Consider the following 20,009-nt stretch of genomic DNA (forward strand, 5'->3'; position numbering starts at 1 on the left):
GTTTACGCAAAGTAGTTTTTAAGACAGCTGACTATCTTTGCGAATAAAAACAAAAATTTAGAGCAACCATGGCTATTTTGTGGAAATAATAGAAAACTGTGGTGTAACTTTTATTTTCATAAATTTATTTCAATTAGAGAATTTGGAGATGCTTGTATTTAATTGTTTGTATAAAAGAAAAAACTAATCCTCTAGGATTATGTGTTACTTAAACACAAGCATTTGAATTTTTGTAAGGCCGCAAAGAGGGGAAATTTTTGGGTCGACCCCTCGATTAATAAATGTCGACGACATGGAAATCAGACGGAAAATTTCTTTCACGACCAACAACCTGCCTCAGCAAAATGGCCGCCACAACAGAAGATGCCCCATCCATCCGTGCGAATCCATTTCCATCTTTTTTTTATTTTGTCTCGGCATTTCTAACCGGCGGTTGTTTTGACTGCTCAAGCGTCTGTTTTCTGACGTCCCGAAATGACATATTGCCCCTCAAGTGTCAGGAGATCTTAGCGTCTCCGTGCCTTTGTTCTGCTATGGGTGGAGAGGGCTATTTGATGGGGGCGCTGTTTTGTTTTGGGGGTGAAAGAGGGCTGCCCCGCGACCCTACAATGTTTATTTACTTTATTCCCGGCCTAGCATGCTGGGTAGGGAGCGAGCTGAGTCTTATGCCAAGAAGCAGCAGTGCTCCCAGACACACACACACACACACACACACGCACGCACACACTTCCAACAGGGTCTCTAGTGTACGTCCCCGAAGCAGGAAACACTCTCGCCTCCATAAGGGCCCCGTTTCATCTGATCTTCTATAGGATGTGACAGGGGCTCGAGTCCCACTCAATACTCTCCACTCTGGCTATTCAAACAATAATAAAGGAAAAGCTTCAAGCGGTGATGAACGGACTGTCCGACGTAACTTTTTCGCGGGTGATCAATTGGGCCTCATTTGTGCACGTTTCCTAATACTACAAAGTACGAGAAGTATGAGCTGTGAAACATGAACAAAAAGGCGACAGAACCAACATGGGTTGAACAATCTACAAGTTGACATGATCTTTTTTCATGCAGTTTGAGCCTTAAATGTTTAATTCACACTAAAATAGTTGCCTTCTTGCTCGGATAGGGCACCCTGTTACAATAGAACAATAAATCAAATTTTGATCAGTGCCGCTGGTGATGGCAAGCAATTTTTTTTTCTAACTTCCCGGGAGGCTTTTTACTGGTTACTTCAAACCAAAATGGCTGCATTTTTGTTCAGAATTGGACATAGGTCCTTGAAACTTTTACGTGATGGACCAATCCAAACTTTCTGGTTCTCATTTTCATGCATATTGCCTGGGGATGCGATATCCATCCACTAGATGGAGCTGTGCTAAAGGGAATGTCAACAAAACAATCAGATAAGTCAGTCCAAAATGGTGGTTTCAAAACTCTTTCATGATCTGTGAGGGGATAGTGTTTGGTACTCTTTCAAGTAAGTACCAAGCTTGTGAAAAACGGTGAATTTTCAAGCATTTTGAGCCCCCCCCTCCAAACGGTTGGTTTATTTGTGGGAAGGATTATAATAGCGATTCCAAGAAGGCCTTTGCACGGCTTGCTGCTCGGGCCTTAAAACGGCAACCGCAGAGTGTGCTCACTCAAAGACTATCTGCAGGGTACATCTATAAACTACTTCAGGAAAGAAAGTGTGCCCCCCCCCCCCCCCCCCCCCCCCCCCCCCCCCCCCCCCGGCTTTGTCGCTCAAGTCATCCCCTGTCTGGGTGGCGTAAACAAAACATTACAAAACACTTTCCCTCCGTAATCACTAAAAATAGGAGCGCATCCACACTTTCCACCATGGCTGGTGACACCCCCCCCCCCCCCCCACCCCAACAACACCCCTCCCTCTCTCAGAAATACCGGGCCGTTCTTATCAGCTCTTTTAATTGGCATCAAGGCAGTTTGCCCCTATAACGCTTTGACAGCAAAAGCCAGCTGGAGCGGCATTGGGCTGCCCAGAGCAGGAGCTTAAAGGAGGTGGAGATGTAAAAGGGGGGTGGGGGGGGGGGGGGGGGCACTGACATCTCGAGGCAGGTGGTGCCTTGTGGCGTGCTTGTATCCTTAACTCCCTCGCCTGATTGTTTACATTGAATCACAGTGGATTCACAACGTCGCTGACTTTTCCCACCGTCAAACTTTTTCCCATCAGTGGCCATTTTGGTCGCGAGAAAGTCTGCCGGGAGCCGTATGAAATTTCTGACGAAATATTATGCAGCCGTCGTTATTTGCATGTTTTTTTTGTTTTTTCACAACAGTCCAAAGATGAATAAAATCCACGTCAAATCCACGATACTGCAACTTTGCTGGATCTCCGTGTGAAAGAGCCAGCTATCATCGTACTAAGAAGGACCGTATAGAAACGACGACCTCAAAAGCAAAGCATGAGAATACGATTCTGCCTTATTTCCCCCCACTCCAAAACAGTTTGTTTAGAAAGTTTAAATTTAGAGAGGCAATTAAAATGGAAAAACAAATAGCCCGGCGTGGAAAAGTAAACGTCTCTTCCTATGAGCATGCACAGGGAAAATAACCATGCGCTACAAAAATATATGTTTGTGACAATGTATATACAGCATTTACATTCCAATTTGAGTTTTTTCTCTGGATTTCATTCCTGAACCATCTGAGAAGTGCTTAATTCAAGCAACTGTGTGTTCAATCGGGCGAGAGAAAGGAAGACTTAAGTGCGTCGGGAGACATCCTGTGTGCAACTGTTGCGAGCCCCCCTGCGAGCCGCGGCCCCGGGCGGCCACGCACCACCTCGACAGCTGCAGGCGAATGCTTGCCAAGCCTCGTTGGAGCTATTAAAAAAAGAAGCAATTATCTGCACAGTGAGATCTCCTTTCCACGTGCTCAACTGCTTCTACCGTCTATTTCCCGATCATAAGATTTTAGTCGCGGGCTTTCGTAGAACCTCCTAAATGCCGTGAAATCGTTGGGGGTGGCTCCTGATACACATTTTTTTTTAATTCATAATTTAACATGGGCATTTTATGTTCTGCCCCCCGCTGCCAGTTTTCACTTAAAAAATGAAATGATTTGTGTGTCTATCAATAATATATGCATATAAAAGTCTGACGAATCAGTCAGTGTTATGATGTAAAGATTTTCTGCCTCAAAAATGCACTCACCCGTCCGTATCTGTTGGCGTAGGAGCCCGTGAGCAAGGAATGGAAAACGATGATTGTTTCATCCAGATCCCAGATGAATACCCGCTGGAGGAGGAGGGCCACAAAAACAGGGAAGAAAAGAGTCAAAATCGATGCTGGACTGTCTTTGCTGCAAGGTGATCCTGCCGGTCAATAGGCCAGGAGCGTGTATTTGGGCACCCTGGGGGCCGCCGTCCATTTGCTCGCGTCGGGCCACCGCGAACGTCCCCCGCTGCCTTACCTCTTTACATTAGCGCAATCGATAAGGACAAACTAATTAACGAGATATGTTAACATGTGATCGTGTTAGCGCCTTACTGGCCGCTTGCTTGAAATTCACATTATTAAGGCAATTATCTGTGCTTTACTTGAGTAATTTTTTTTCTGATTGGCTTCTTTAAGAGTTGAGTAAATGAGCCGCCTCTTTGAAGTTAATTGCACTTATTTTCAGCAGCAAAGATGGGAAGGGTGAGCAGTTACGGATGGAGGTGCAATGTGGGGGTAAGACCAAAAAGACTGCAATCACGGATGGCTATTTTGGCCTGTTGGTCAATTCATTTAGTGCCATCGGCGAATATAGCCGTCAAACGTCCATTTTAACTCATTCAATGCCAGGGCCGTATTTTCACGTTTTTTAAGAAATACTTAAATCTTAAATCGATACTTAAGTACATTAAAGGACATTAATTTCCAGATCCTTAAGTATTAAATCAATCCCTGAAAAAAAAAAAGTGAAAATACATTCCTGGCATTGAATGAGTTAACTAGACTGGCATGGAATGAATTCATGCGTATTGTCATAAAAATTATGCTGACCGCCAAGTACAGCTCACTTCCTAGGAAGAATTAAAACGATGTTGAATCCATCTACAAAAGGTCATTGTAGCGGTTGAATTCTTTATACTTAGCCCGCTGAAATGAGCTGTTGACCGAAATATGCCCCTAACATAAGTTATCATTTATCTGTACTTCTACTTAAGTAAAATGTAACAGTAGTTTTGCCACCCCTGGTATAAATTGGCCTCACCTTAATCACCCTCCTGATTGCTTAATAATGAGAACTTAATATAAGATATGCGTGAGTCACAATTCCGCAAGTCGTCAATTATTCACGCGTGGTTAAGGAACCGTTTCTTATAATGAATTAATGCCCATGGTGCGTTAAAGGCAAAGTGTCAGGCCATACACTAAGTGGATTAAGGTCCCGCGAGGGCGTCTGTCGCCAAGGCAGCGAGCTCACCCCTACCTCAAGGTCGGAGTCGGGCGGCGGCGACGGGTTGTTGTTCCGCCTGCCCCGTCCACGTGACTTTCCATCCGAGGCCCGGCGCAATCGATCCGAATCTGAATCTTTAATGGGGGTTGATGGACTGTGGATGGTACTGTACTCCGCTGGAAGGAAGACAGACGATGAAAAGAAATGACGGTCGGCTCTCGGCGAGGACGTTTGTCTTCATGTAAGAGGGCAAACGTCTCGGCGCTCTACGCTATTTGCTGTTTTTATTTAAGGCCTCGTCCGGTGGTAAAAGCAGATGGTAACTGCAAGCTTGCAATGCAGGCGCATGAATGATGAATGAAACAATACGTGGACAAAACACCTGTGGCCAGTTTAGTGGACACTAACTTGATGATTGCTCGCGACGTGCGTACTCCACTTTTATGATTATTGACTAGTTTTGTACTTGACACAAAACAAAACAAAACAACCGGATGACATTTTGCGTGATAGTAACACTACATTACTAATAAATCATGCTACCAAGGAAGCGGCCGTGGCTAATCCCAATTTGTTGACAGAGCGAAAGCTAGCTTATTATTGCTAGCGCTGCTATTCTGTGGAAACCGGCTACTAGCAATCACTCCAAGCAAATTTGAATTTCATATTCCATAAGCAATACTGCAAAGGCGAGTTTATCACCTCTTTGGTTTCAATTGATAACCAAAATATATTAAAAAAAAAAAAAATTCTAATGATAGCTAACATCTCCTTGTTTACAATGCCGATGCTTGCTTATTATAGCTTGCGCTCTTATTCAATGGATGCCAGCTACTAGGAATCATTTTGAGTCAATTTTAAATTCATATTTCACTAGCAATTTTTTAGGTATGTTCATAGCCTGGTTAAAAATAATACAAACAAAGCAAACTAATAACATTTCCCGTGATGGGAAAACTCAATTACGAGTAAGTTATGCTACCAACGTGGCGAACATTAGCTTGTTATGTGCTGATGCTAGCTTATTATTGCTAGCGATTTTGTGATAGCCAGCTGGTGGTAATCATTTCAAGTCAATTTTAATATTCCATTAGTAATGGAAGTTTATGACCTCTGTTTGTTTTAAATTGATAGAATAAGCCCAAAACGAAGCAAACTTTGACGTTAAATTTGTCATGTGAGTTTCTCACCTGCAGGGTTGTCCGTGATGGCCTGGCTAGTGATGATGGACGGGGGTTCCTGTAGGGTGTAGGTGGTGGTGGTGGAGGGCGTGCTGGGGCTGGTGTTGTTGCTGGTCATATACGGCGACGTGTAGGGCGAGCTGTTGTAATACTGAGCGTACTGACCCTGGCCAAAAGCAGGATAGCCCGGGTACTCCTGTGAAGAAATGCATACTTGGGGGAAAATTGGCAACATTTTGATTTTTTTTTTTTTTTTTTTGGTGGAGTAACATGAGATATGTCCTTCACCATTATTGCTACTTTACTGCAGAGATTCCAAAAAGACATAAATGCAAACATATGTCAGCTCTGTCCCACATCTGGGCAAGCATCCCTTTTGACATATGCGAGAGGCGGTAAAGCAGGTAATCCGGCGGACAGGGCGTGCGACATCCCGAATGATTTACGCTTTAGTGTGTCACGGATGAAATGCGAAGTCTGCTGTTCCAATCGATCAGCGGCAAGAGGATCCAAAATAGTCTGACATTCGTACCTGTTGCGTGCTGTTGAAGCCCGTCGAGTTCGTCAGGGAGTTGTTGCTGCCGTATAATCCTGACGTCGTTGTGAAACTACCGCCTAGGAGGAGGAAAATGTCATAACTGAGTTACATAACCGTTTCATTTGATATAAAAACAGTCTTTGACTTTATTTCATACAGGATGAAGGGAGCACATTTCCATATGCTTTCCTGGCTCACCCTATTTTATGGACTATAAGATGCACTGGCATATTATAAACCATGTATAAAAAAAAAAAACACAGATAAGCCGCACTGGACTATAAGACGCAGGTCATAACATCAGACATTTACGCAGCTGGTACATGGATATAATAAGATGGTATATGGACTTTTTTTTTAAATTTAAAACTTAACAAAAACTTACAAATTTTCTTTATATTTTTAATACTACATTTTATAGTTATTTAAGTACAACCATTGATTCACATCTTTTCAGTTCTATCTCCTAAGTTCTTCTATAAATTGAAACCTTGAACAGATACAAATACAGATACACGTTTGCTTTAGTGCTGGATGGTGGCAAGCCAAATTTTAAAAAAAAACAAACCTGCAGATATGCCACAATGGACTATAAATCACAGGGCTCAAATCATGAGTAAAATGTTGCTTATAGTCCGAAAAATATGGTAATAAATTTTCAGAGAGGATAAAAAATATACTGTATATGCCTGTATTGTTACATAGTAAGTCCTATATGGCATTGCTATGGTAAAATATCTGTTGCTCAAGGGATTATAACCTTGCAGTGTATGTGTGTGTCTGTGTGTGTGTGTGTGTGGTGGGGGGTGGTGGTGGTTGCCAGGATGTTGCAAGTTTGGCACCCCTAAAAAAGCGACCTTATCTTTCTCCTCTTCCTCCCTTTATCACTATTTGAATCAGGCCTGATGAATGACATTTGAGGAGGGGGGGGGGGGGGGGGGGGGGGATTCCTGGAAGGGGTCGCGGGGGGGCCCTGCCCCTTCGAAACAAATCCTGCGAATAGCACAAGAGATTGGTTGTGCGGGAGCTACTGAAGGGTAACGTCAGGGCGGGGTAGAAGTTGGCGAGGGGGGCTGACATCCCCTCGAAATGAATATGTATGTTTCTCTTTTCACTCACTCACTCAAAGGATGATCCCTCCTGGGTAATTAAGTCATTCAAAGGGGGGCTGATAGCATCTAATGGCTTAATAATATACACGGCATGACTTATTAGAGGAACGGAGGGCGCCTCTAGGCTGGGCCTGTCGTTTTGCCATTCAGCTGCACTCCATCTGCTGCGGGCGAGCGGAAGACGTCACATAAAATGGCCGCCCACTGATTTGTGCCCGTAATAAAAAAGCTACGATTGCCGTTATCATGAAGTATCATGATGAAGTATTAGGGATGTTCAATCATTTTTTTTTTCAGATGAGCATTCAGTATAAGCGTCCTCAGATACTGAGTACATATACATATATATTACATTCAGTTATTTTCAGCAGTAAAAAATTGTGATGAGTCCCTTTTTAAACTTGTTTTTCCACTTGCTGTCGACTTAAAATGACATCAAATGTGCTCAAAACTCAGTTAACCAATCACGATTCATCTGTTTCTTTGGTTTTGATCATGTGATGTTCACAAGCTGAGCAGTGATTGGTTGGCGGTGTGCATTAACTGTACACGAAAATAATGCTACGCTTATATTAAACAAAACATATATTATATTTATAGTATACACAAAATAATAACTTTTTACACTTAAAAATGGTAGAAGACATTTTTTATCCCTTTAAAGTTTACCCATTATGATTCTGGTATTGGTACTCGGATAGTCCTATTCTACTTTTACATTTTTTTTCTATTTTTCTTGAATAGTACTTCTTATTGGAAAAAAATACAGCTCTTTTTTTTTTTAGCCTGAGACAAAATGTACAGGGTTAAAAGAAGAAATGTGGAAAATGACTGCACTATTTCAATACAAGGAGCAAGGACCGAAAAGCTGCCTTACAGTCTACAAAATTCATTCATTGTAGATATGAGTAATTCGACCATAAACAGCCACACTGTCCCTAATTGAGGGCCATAATAATTATACTTTTGTCACCGCCACCCTGGCGAAAAAAGGAGAGGGTTCCTTTCATGCTCCTCGGGCCCTCCAACACCGTGACAAACGTGAAGCAGCTTTTCAGAAGGCAGTCAAAAGATCAGGCGAGCGGAAAGGAAGTAAAAATGGCCACAATGCACTTCTCTGTTTGGCCCCGAGAAGAGAAACAAACGCCTCCGACGTGCCGCACACGTGATTTGAAGTTTCCCCCTTACACCCGTGGAGCTTTTTCACCTTCTCTTCATCCCCGGGCCTCCACCGGTTATTTTACATCTGTCTGCCTTGTTTGGTTTCTCAAGGGCCACGAGGGGGAATTTGAAAAATTTCCCCCACGTTTTTTCGGTTCCAGAGTTCAAAACGGAGTGAAAGTCTGACGGAACAATCAGAGGCGTGAGCAAAGAGGAGCACGACAACAAATTAGCCCGAAGCGCAGTTCGAGCGGTCATAAAAGTGCTGGCTGGCGGGGGTTCGTCGGCTTTGTCGGAGGAGAGCGAGGAGCCACATAAAAGCCGAGGGGACCCCGGCGGGTTCTGGCGAGTATGGAGGCGTGCTGTTCAAGAGCGGCCGCGCTGGTTGCGGTTCCCCCGGGGGGCATGTTTTCGCTCCCTCCCTCTGTGCTGCTCCAGTTAGTTCGCTCAGTCACTCAAGTTTAGACATCAGGACCCCCCCCCGCCCCCCACCCCACCCCCTCTACCTTCTGGCCTCACAATTGGAAGTCCATTTGCTCTGCTTGATCAGTCTCCTCGCCACGGGCTACGTCTATCATCAGCGCACAATATTTGTAGCAGAAGTTTGGATGCCCCACTTGGGAATAAGCTATCAGGTCCAGATGGACTCTCTTCGACTTTTTTTTTTTTTTTTTTTTTTAGATGGCTTGCTGGAATGCTGGAATTCAATTATTCACATAATTAGCATCTGCTCAGTATATAACTAGTCGCTGTCATGTTCTTTCTGTGCGGAACAGTTTGCTTTCAAATAAAGAGCAAATTAATGGGAACATGAGGCAACTTATTGCTAAACTAAACTTCTTTGCCAAACTTTGTTTTGATGCACACTGTCGTCCGTGAAGCAATTCTCCAGCAGACGAGCCATAAATAAAAGAAACGATGTTATCGTTATCGATATCTTCAGGAGTTACTGAATGAATAATGCGTGGCGTGATTTTGTGGCCACATCTGATGGTTTCTGTGACAATCCACGAGGAGCACGGCATCCACCGACGCCTTTGTGCCACTTTACGAGTCGGCGCAGTCACTCAAAGCTCCGTGGCATCGGACATGAAAGCGAGGCGCAGAAACATTAATCTAATCGTCTGCCGCCTTGACAGCTGGTCACAAGCTGGTGGGGGGATATGGGTAAGTGTGGGGGGGATCACATGTGGAATTTGTGAACATGTGGACTTTGGTTTGGTTGCAAGGAACATTGATCAAATTTGAATAATTGATTTTTTGCATATATTTGAGGGAGAGAAATTTGAATTTCAACATTTTTGTCAATCCAGATCTTCGATCCCACATACTTATTTACAAATGCTTGTTCCTGGTTATGCCTTTCTTGGCTGAAGAAGGGTTTAAAACCAAAATATTTTTTCAGTGTTTGGCTACACTTGAAACTAAAAAGTAGATTTAACCCTTTGGCATTATGTTACAAATTATGGAAATTCCTTCGATTTATTTCTGATATTATAAAAGAACCAATGGGGAAAAAAAAAAAAAAAACACTAGGGAGTTGAAATGATGATTAACACATGTAAGATTTCAAATTGCGACGATTCTGACATTTCTATGTGATTGCAGTTGGACGTGTGAGATTTTGTGTACGAAGATAATCATTGTCCAAATTTTGGACCATATAAAACCATCATAATTACAATTTTTGAGGTGCATTTTAATAGGATTTATGAAATTTATTTTCCTGCGATTTTTGCAACATTTCATTGAGCGGCGGTCAAACTATATCTGCAAGCAGAAAATTCTTTGTTGACTTGTGTTTCACTTCAAGACAGTAGGTGGCGGTAGAAACCAGTTTATGGTGTGTCATCACATCTCAACTACAAAGACACCCAACCATTTTTCAATTTCCTGTGGATGTTAATAAATTTAATCTCCATATGCATGGATAGAATTCACGCCACTGAAAAATTTGAGTGGTTAAAGGAAAAAAAAAAATCATGAATAACTTTACTATTACAGCTCTTAAAGCATTCATAAAATTCGGGAAAAATGCAATGTGTATAGTTTGCAAAGTGTGCACAAGCGCTAAATAAGCAATATGATGTAAGTTAAGATAATGATATTGTTTAAATAAGTCTTTGGGATTGAATGAACTAAATCAGTAAATCAATGAACAACTTGAAGCTACTTGGGATTTGAAAACAGTCTAGGTAAAAAAAAAAAAAAGAAGAACAGAGCGCATAATACTGAGAAGACAAATAGATGCATAATGCTGTCATCATGATTTCAACCATTCCCTCTAGCTTTCCCGCCTTCTTCCTTTTTAAAGACCTTCTTCGGTTTTTGGTCTGCAGCCCCCGTGGAAAAAAAAAAAAAAAAAAAAAAAAAAAAGCTCCGGCGTGCCACATCTGTGGCTGAACTGCCGGCATTATTTACTGTTGGATATTCTGGAGGGTTCGGTCACAAGGGTGCGAGAGAGAAAGCGAGCTAAATGGCCGACGCAGGTGGAGTTTTTGCGGCTCCGAGGGGAAAGCCGTAGAAATTCTCCGAGCGGGGCAACAGCTCATCTTTATTAGCTCGAAGGCTATAAATCGCCACGGTCGCAAACGCTTAAACAAATACAAATATGATCACAGGGAGAGAAAAACAAAGGCCGGGGAGTTGGGGTGCCCCCTAAGTGCCGAGCCATTTTCCTCCCACCATCTTGTGTTGATTTTTTTTGGAAGAGGGAGGAGGATTCGTGACGACTGCCCGGATTGGTCGTTTTGTGGATCCGCTTTGTGTTTAAATCAAAGGCAGGGAGTTATTTTGCCCACTTTGGAATGGCGTCAGGTCACCTAATTTGGATGATAGACGATAACTCTGATGTTGGAAGAAGGCGACTGGCTGCCCGACGTGCCAAAAAAAGTCATTAAAAGTTACTGTTGGACATTATTGGAAGACTCCAAATCTGCTAGGATACATAAATGTGCAGTGTTGCCTTGAGTTTATTTTTTTTCTGTGCGCAAACAATCTTTTCCCGTTGAAATGCATGGACATGCAATTAATCCGTTCCGTCTGAAAAAAAAAATGTTGTGTATGTTTGGTGAGAAAAATAAATGGCCTCCTCGGGGCACATTAAGTCACTTGAGGATACATAAGATTTGAAATGGGTTCCTGCAGGTGTCAGTGTAATGCTCTTTAAAGCTGTAACAGAACCAGTATGGTTTCTTTTCAAATTAAGAGCAAATTAATTGGAACATTAGGCAACTGACTGCTAAATGGTGTTTAACTACTGTAGCTTCTATTCTAAGTGCCTTATTATGCAGTGTAATTTATATATGAAAAAAATTTTTCTTTAAAGGCGCGCGCCTCATAATCCGCTGCGCCTCATAGTGCAGAAAATACGGCAGTAAACTGACTTCCAGATCAGCTCCTTACAAAGGATAAGGAATATATGACTGTGAATATGTTGAATGTTTAAATATCACTTCCACAAAAGGTTACCAGTGTAAACGTTTAGCATTATGTGCTAGTATTCGCATTAAGCTAACAAACTAAAGGTTATGTATGGTTGTACTAAAAAGACACTGTGTAATTTCCTAGTTTGTTTAATTTGATGGTACAGTTCAACAGGGAGTGGCTGTTTTGAAGACTTGTTCAATATTTGATGGGAGATTACGCTTGTACAACTTGCCTGAAAGTCAAAAATGTTCATCTAAAAAGAGTGGCGCTCACCCTGCATTTGGTAGCTGTACGGCGCCTGTCCCGTCTGCGGCGTGCTGAAGCCCGAGCCGTAGCCCAGGAAACTCGTCTGGCCCGGCGACTGCGACTGGCTCAGGCCGCTTTCCGTCTTGATGCCTGCCCACAATGGCCCTAAATCAGTTAGCGACATCAGATCGGTTTGATGCTCTTCACAAGTGGAGAGTCACATGTCTGAAATTACAGCAAGCGTGGGCCGATCACAATGGGCCCGGCGCTGATTTCTTTCCCGATTCCTTGTAGCGATCTCGTGCCGCTGCTGAACAACATTTTCGGTTCTGTGGCTTTACAAACGCCAAATTTAGGCCCGATCTGATCTCATTTTAAGACCTTTTTTTTGCTGTACAATAAAATCAATTTGACTGACACAAACACATATTTTTACATATCTTTCAAGAGTCTAAGACATTTAATACCAGACACTTATTTATTTATGTTTTTGTTTAAAAAAAAAAAAACCCAAATACTAAAAATAAATAAATAAATAAAATAAAATCTGGAAATGAGCACCTGGGATTGAATGTCTGGCGTGTAAAGACGTATAAATACGTCTTTGGGGTTGAATGAGTTAATAATACAATCATGATTACAAGGTATTAATCACCTTTTTTTTAAATGAACAAGGTTATCATGTGAGTTCTCCTAAACTACTCCAGAATAAAAAAAAAACAAGTCACACAAACCAAATGACTTTTTTCTCGAATTTCCTTTTTCGTGAAAAAAAAAACCCAAAACATCGAACTCATTGAAGAAAGAGTTTTCTTTGGCAGACACGATCAGCAAAGTCACCTACGCAGTGGATGTGGGCAACAAACAAAAAGTCAGCAAAATTGCTGCCGTAACGTTGGAAATCCTGAGAAAAGGTCTCAAGAACCGTCCTGACCTTCGCAAATGAAAGCATGCGCAGCGGTCTAATTCGATTGCGCAAATCGTTTAGAAAAATAGACAAAGTAAAGTGAAGCGGTTCCTTACCGTAGGCCGGGATGCCGTAGGGCTGGCCCGGCTGGGGGTAGCTGGCGTACGCCGCGGCCTGCTGCATTCCTGTGGTGTACTGCGTCTGCCCGTACGCCGCCATATTTTGGGACGAAGGGGTCGGAAGAATATGCGGATACGTCCTGCTGTTTGAGCCGCGGAAGAACGACAACAAAAAAAGTGAGGAAAAAAAAACTCGGGCCGCGCTCCAAAAACCGGCCGCATCAAAATCCGCAAAAAAATTTCGACACATGCTACGACGGTCCAAACAAAGCCGCTCGAAACTTGGCGATCCGGCGGGAGGATCTAATTAAAGGTCCGAATGAAGTCGGACGCTGCTTATTTTGATTTGAGTTTTTTCTCTTTTTTTTTTTTTTCTTTGAGGAACAAGTAAAAAGGAGCCTTACTTGGAAGGGTAAATCTGCGGGGAGAATTGGTGCGTTTGTCTTGGGCTGAAGCCACTGCTTCCAATAGCTGAAGAGAGAGACAAGAGCACGTTTAAACACTCCCGAGTAGGGTAAATATTAATTTTTGCCAACAGAACCCGGAGATTCCGAAGAACCGGTAATTACGCCTGCGTTACTCTGTTTATTTCGTTGACCTTCTTTAAGGTTGAAAATAATGGAGCGAAAATAATCAGGTAGGCAGGATCGGTTCTTTTTTGTGCTGACTCATATGTCGTCATGGTAACCGCTGGTATAAACAATATAAACTGAAACCGCAAGACACGACTACACAGTCCCGCAGAGCTGTGAATTAAGCCCACTCAAGTTGTTTTTTTTGTTTGTTTTTGACAAAAGAATTCTCTTCTGGTGTTTTTATTTTTCTTGGGAATAAATGCTGACTTTTGATTTACGATGAAAATCTCTTGTTCGAACAAACTAAGCTTACTAAACTAGGGCTGCAATTCACAATTACTATTATTATTTATTATTATGAATATTAGCGTATTATTATAAAATGTTTTGTATTAAATGATTTTAAAACGATGATCATTCGCCTTACAAACCCTGCAAAGTGCAGGGAAGCTGCTAAATACATAATATTTTGCATTACATAATATTTTGCACAATCATCCTCATATGTATACAGTTTCTTCCACTCCATCTACTCCATAATATTCTCAGAATTTAAGTCTATTAATTTATTAGTGGTTCATTATTACTACCCTTATTGCTCTACTACTATTTTCTCGTTTTTATTCTATTGCCTACTTTATTATTTGCTCGATTATGGAATGTAGACTGTGTGAACTTTGTGTGGTATTACAATGCATATGACAATAAAAGCCTTGAATCTTGAAAATGGCTATCGATTAACTTCATGATTGACTATTTCTTGATTACTTGATTAATTCTTACAGATACTAAAATAAATAGCGCAATTGATCGGGGAGCATCATATTTTCAACTTTCAGTTCTGCTGGATGTTATTGAGTTCATCTTTCAACGGCATGGGAAGCGACCCAGTGAACAGACTCTCACACACACGCGCGCACAAACACACACGCATGTGAGCACAGCATATTAAAAAACGCTGACAAAGGGTCATGTTCTTAAACACACACACACACACACTTTATTGGCAAGAACGCTTCCTGAGATCCGTCTTATCAGTCTTACCCATCTACGGGCTCATCACTCACTAATCGTTTCTGCACACATAAACACACACTCTCAGACACACACACACAAGCAAACTCACCTGATCCGGAGAAGCTGTCCAGCGAGGTGTCTGCTACTGAGGCGGCTATGTCGCTGCTGCTCATTGGCTCACTTTTAACTGCCAGGGAAAAACAAAAAAATTAAAAAGTCACCAAGACACAAATTCACCATGAACAAATGATGAAAAAAAAAAAAATCTGTGAGTTTTTGTGGTTGTACTTTAAATTTGCACAACTTTTGAGGGTGTGAAGTTTGTTTTATCTGGACTTAGTATTTTGATCTGTGTGGTTTTGATTTGGATTTGATTTGTCTCATATTATTTCTGGTTTTATTGCATCTCGTCAACTCATTTGGTTTTAATTTCTACTTGTTCTCGTCAGCGATGTTCCAGCAGCCACTTTTGTCATGTTCAGGTGTGCCTCCTTGTCTGCTCAGTTTGTGCATATTTAGTCCCCTGGTTTCTTTTGGTCTGTGGTGGATCACTGTTATCATACATCATCATATATCAGATTGTATTAGGGTTTCTGCAGGTATCAGCAAACATAATTGAATGATGTTGAATGTGACAGGAACAGTATGTTTTTCTTTTCAAATTAAGAGCAAATCAATAGGAACATGAATCAACCTCTTGTTAAAATGTTTTATTCTGACTGTTTAGCAAAAATGTGTGCATTTATTTTGCTCAGTTTTATATAGCCATTTGTGACGATATTTTCTGGCAGACGAAGCGAAATAATACTGGTGGAGGTGATGTTACGCAATCTTAAAGATACCACTACAAATGGAGTTCCAAAGTTTGATAAATCAGAAACACATTTGTGAAAACACGTCAAAACATTTGGTAAATTTTTGTTCCTTACCTGCATCACTTCGGAGGATTTATGGTTGTCTTATTTTAACCTGCGCATCTTTAAATGTTCATTTTCGAACTTGCATAATTTCGGGGAGTTATAGTCATTCTTATCTGACCAATGCCCTGAGATCCGTTGTAAATCTGGCCTTTGCGAGGCGGCATCCGAGTTAAAATCTTATACAAGCAGACTAATACAACTCTAAATCAACGCTTTAAAACACTGGCGAATGATTCATATGACGTTCGGCGGGATTTGTTTTAGCGATGACAACCAAGTATAACTGAACTGTCAGAAAAAGGCGCTGGTGTATAAATTCAGCGTTATGCGTAGCGACCGTGTTTTGACCTTGGCTCCATTACCGAGCTCACTGATAGATGCGTAAAGAACAATTTCACAGCTACCTGACAGCTCAGGAATCTTTCAAATCCCTCCATTTTTTTTTGTTCCCTAAAACAAATTGACAATGTGGGCAAGGCGGTCATGCTCCGCGGAAACGAAGAAGCCATCGGCTGTCATGTCCTACATGTTTTTTCCGCTGCGCTTGTTCAGTTTGGAAACATGCTGACGAGTGGCGTTACTCTGCGAGAACACGCGGGCGGGGGAAAAAAAAAAAAAGAAAAAGGATAAAAAATAATGCTGGTGTGCATGCGTTTACTAGCACACAGTCACAAAAACAAAGCATGTTTTGGAGGCAAATGAAAATGGACCAATCGGTTCACTGCAAACCATGCTGGCATGACTGAATGAAAGGTACAATAGTTGAAGCCTCGCTTTGAGAATTTCAATTTGGGAAGTCTTCTTGCAAGTATTGTCCTTTCATTACAAAAAAAAAAAAAGTAGACAAACCTGAGGCGGACTGCGAGTTAGAACCTAACAACCAGTCTGCGGTGGTGAGCATTGTGATGCTGTCACCTACGAGCGGGGGGAAAAAAAAAAAAAAATGGCACGTGACATGAGTCGTGTCCATTCAGTATCACCTGAGTCAACAACTTTGTGCTATGGGAAAACCTCATGCAAAACAGTTTGCGTTCATCCATGCAGAGGGAACTGAATACCTGTAGGTTTTTTTTTATTATTATTTTGTATTATTTTTTTTGAAATTTTGCAATTTTTGAGCCCGAAAAAAATCTGTGTGTGTGTGATAACTATGTCATTGATGAATATATTTTTTCCACCACTCAAAATGTTCAAACAAAGATCACCCCCCCCCCTTGGACAATAAATGTCCAAAAAATGGACAAACACTGCCAACGTCTTTTGAATACACAACTAATAGTCAGTATGAGAACTCGGCGCATACCTTCAGTGCCATTGGGTGTCATGGAATTGTTGTTATGTATGTGGGAGTTGTCTAGGCTGGCACCGCTCGGAGATTCGCTGCTTCCACTAACTCGGCTGTGAGGACTGGCGAGATCCTGCATTTCCATAGACCTGGAGAGAAAAAAACCCACAAATGAATTCATTATTAAATAGTACACTAGAAGTTTACTGATAAACTAATCCTCAAAAAAAAGCACCACGACAATACTTAGCCTTTGGAAAGCCCGCTAGCTAAATGCTAACTCATGAAAGAAAATCTAGATGCGTTAAAAGCTAGCATTAGGAAAGGTGTAGAGATCTGAACAAAACTGGTGGAGCAGCACATGTAGACTAACAATCATGACAATCACAGAGACATTCTTTATCGTCGAGTGAAAATGCCTTTGTCTAAAACTCAAAACCCAGAGTATTATCGTATGCAAATGCTTTATGACTAGAAGTTTACCTGTGGTCTGGTAAATTAACTACGCATTTTCATAATGTAAAAAGTGACTTCCTCTCTACCGCGTGTCAAACTCAATGCCCGATCTGACCCATCACGCGATTTTTTGTGGCCTGCGAAAGCAAATTATAACAAATTCTTTTTTTCTTGCGATTGTTTAAATTGCACATTATTTTATCATTATTTTAATTGATCATTAGATGATCAATTTCACTTTTTTATATCGCTGTCGTCTGGCCAAATTCACGTCACATATGGTGAATTTCTTATTGTTCTACAAACGTATTTTGCTGATTGATCAGTCCACACATTTAAGCGTTACTCTTACAAATTTTTAAAACATCTAAAGTGTTGAAAATCACTTGCTAAACTTCACATTGCAATGCTAATTGTTGAAAAAAAGAGCTTGTACATTACGATGGGTTAGGGTTAGTAGCTACATTTGTAAAATTATTTTGTCACATGATCATGAGAGGGTTCAACGTAATCATGATCGTAGCTAATTTTTTTTGTTTGTTTTTTTGTTTTTAATTGTGAGGGGTTGATATTACCGCATGTTGTTTAAATTCTTAGCATTTTGAGGAGTGTGATTGAGCAAAACTGCATGAAAAGCGCATTGGTGCAAAGTTTTTGGTGTGTAAATGATCCAGAAGATGCCAGTAAATAACATCTCCACATGACAGGGGATTTATAACAGCCTCCTTCAAATAAACAGACGCCCTGTAAGCATTTGTCAGCTATGAGAGGCGCAGCGACAAACAAAGCAATTTGTCATCCCTCCGCTCACGTCAAGCGGCACTTTCAATGTTCGCTGTCAGTGCGCCGCGTCTCCAGATGTTCGCCGGTTTGATGCGTCCCGGCTTGATTACGAGAGACCGCGAGCGCTGCGTGCCTGGATGATGAGTGGCAGGCGAGGAGCCTGATGTGTTTGCTCTGGCGAGCGCCTTAATTGTTGCCGTGTTTACGCAGAAGCAAGCCAAACACTGCACGGAACGTTTAGCTCCGCCGTGCGCCCCGAACGATCGGGACTGGCGCGAAACAATGGAGGACTTGACGGTCGCCATGGTGAGCTGCAGATAACTGGAGTAAATGTTGTCGCCACATAAACAAAACTCTAAAAAAATCATAATAATGAAAGCAATCTATTAAAAAAAACAAACAAATGTAAATTAGACTATTTTACATATCATTAGCCTAATAACCTGCAGCACATGCTACTTATGTCACAATAATTATTTTTTTCCCCTGTATAGATTCTCAAGCATCCAGGTTAAAGTAAACCACAGATTTTGAATGCTATGTTCTTTCGTGACGTTTGAAAACTATCAATAGCAATTATGCTAACGGGCTAATGAGACACTACATAAACTACAAAAACTGGGCCCACTATGAGATGCTAAACACTAGCTGTGTTTTTTTATGGAATGAGTGATGTTTCGCACACAACATGTTTCATGTAAATAAATGCTAGCTTCTATGCTAATAGCATCCCGTTTGAATTTTCAATACAATTATTATCTGTCTATAAACGTTGCACCACCAGTTGTATTGAAATCTCTAGTACCGGGAGGGTATGAAAAACGATACTGATAATATGTGCTAGCAGACACTGATGGCATGTTGAGTCCTTTTTTTTTTAACTCAAAAATGCTTTTTGCTCACTGAAAAACGGTTGAGAACCTTAAACATCATTGAATCACTAAACGAAGGACAAATCTTGGAGATATCAGCGCCGGTATCGCACTCTTGCTTCAGTAAATACATCAAATGCAACATGGATTCAAATCAAGCCCCTACCTGCCACCGAGATGCCTCTGAGTCCTCCCGAGCCCTGCAACTCCTCCTCCGAGCTGTTCCACCTGGAAAAAACAAAGTCCCTCCTTGTTAGCGTGAGACAAAAAGACCCGCTTTGTGAGAAAACATTATTGTTGAAGCGGCGAGACAGAAGAAGGCCTTCTCTCCACTGCTGCTTCCTCCTGGAGAGGCGATTCATCATTGGGCCTACGACAGCTGCAAACCGGATTACCGACCCCCTCACAATCAACATGCAAAGCGACTTAGCCAAGGTAAGCAGGAAGAAGGGGAGTGGTGGGGCGGGGGGGTGAAGAAGTGAGGGATCACAGGTTTTTTCGGGATGGGAAGATGGGACGTGTTGAGCGGGCGACCAGTCGAGCGTGACAGCCCGGGCATCCTCAGCACATCTTTCATGTGCAATTGACACTATCTGAAAATCATCAGCAACCCCAGCTCGGCCAGATACTGACAGCTCCTAATGAGCGTCAGGGTTGCCCCCCCACCCCCCCAAAACGGGCCTGCCCCGGCCTGGGGGGCGGCAGCAGTGCACACAAATATACAACTTCAAAGCTTCATTCAATGCCAGCAAAGTGGCAGAAAGAGGGAAAAACACGACATGGCGAGAGCTTTAGACCAGTATGTACATGTCCAAATATGGTCAATTTATTTATTTATTTATTTTGCAAATGGCGCTGGCCAATATATGGTATTTGTGGACAATAGTAACCAATTTAAAGTGTTGAAAATGGTTGACGCGAACAATGACGCGATGCCATTGTTGTGAAAATCCAATCTATTTCCTCGTTAGGAGGAAGCTACGTGGCGAAATTTTACTGGACAAGTG

At 41.8% G+C, this 20,009-nt stretch overlaps 1 protein-coding gene across 4 annotated transcripts in view; it reads right to left on the reverse strand.

Annotated features, from left to right (window-relative positions):
* eya1 (EYA transcriptional coactivator and phosphatase 1) overlaps positions 1-20,009 on the reverse strand; it is a 51,086-nt gene that overhangs the window by 16,580 nt on the left and 14,497 nt on the right. For 2 of the 4 annotated variants that reach the window (XM_088402238.1, XM_088402236.1), the window contains exons 6-15: positions 19,169-19,230; positions 16,910-17,040; positions 14,796-14,873; positions 13,499-13,565; positions 13,092-13,237; positions 12,096-12,233; positions 6,115-6,197; positions 5,592-5,778; positions 4,435-4,577; positions 3,171-3,254 (exon numbers count right to left, since the gene is read on the reverse strand). In XM_088402238.1, the coding sequence (XP_088258364.1) occupies positions 3,171-3,254; positions 4,435-4,577; positions 5,592-5,778; positions 6,115-6,197; positions 12,096-12,233; positions 13,092-13,237; positions 13,499-13,565; positions 14,796-14,873; positions 16,910-17,036 (1,053 nt within the window). In that variant the 5' untranslated portion in view covers positions 17,037-17,040; positions 19,169-19,230. Of the gene's footprint in view, positions 1-3,170; positions 3,255-4,434; positions 4,578-5,591; positions 5,779-6,114; positions 6,198-12,095; positions 12,234-13,091; positions 13,238-13,498; positions 13,566-14,795; positions 14,874-16,455; positions 16,522-16,909; positions 17,041-19,168; positions 19,231-20,009 lie in introns of all 4 variants that reach the window. The other 2 variants (XM_088402237.1, XM_088402239.1) reach the window with 2 other exon arrangements.

The sequence above is a fragment of the Hippichthys cyanospilos genome, chromosome 19, assembly GCF_059441005.1.
Source record: "Hippichthys cyanospilos isolate Australia breed blue-spotted pipefish chromosome 19, RoL_Hcya_1.0, whole genome shotgun sequence".
In the NCBI taxonomy this organism is placed as follows: domain Eukaryota; kingdom Metazoa; phylum Chordata; class Actinopteri; order Syngnathiformes; family Syngnathidae; genus Hippichthys; species Hippichthys cyanospilos.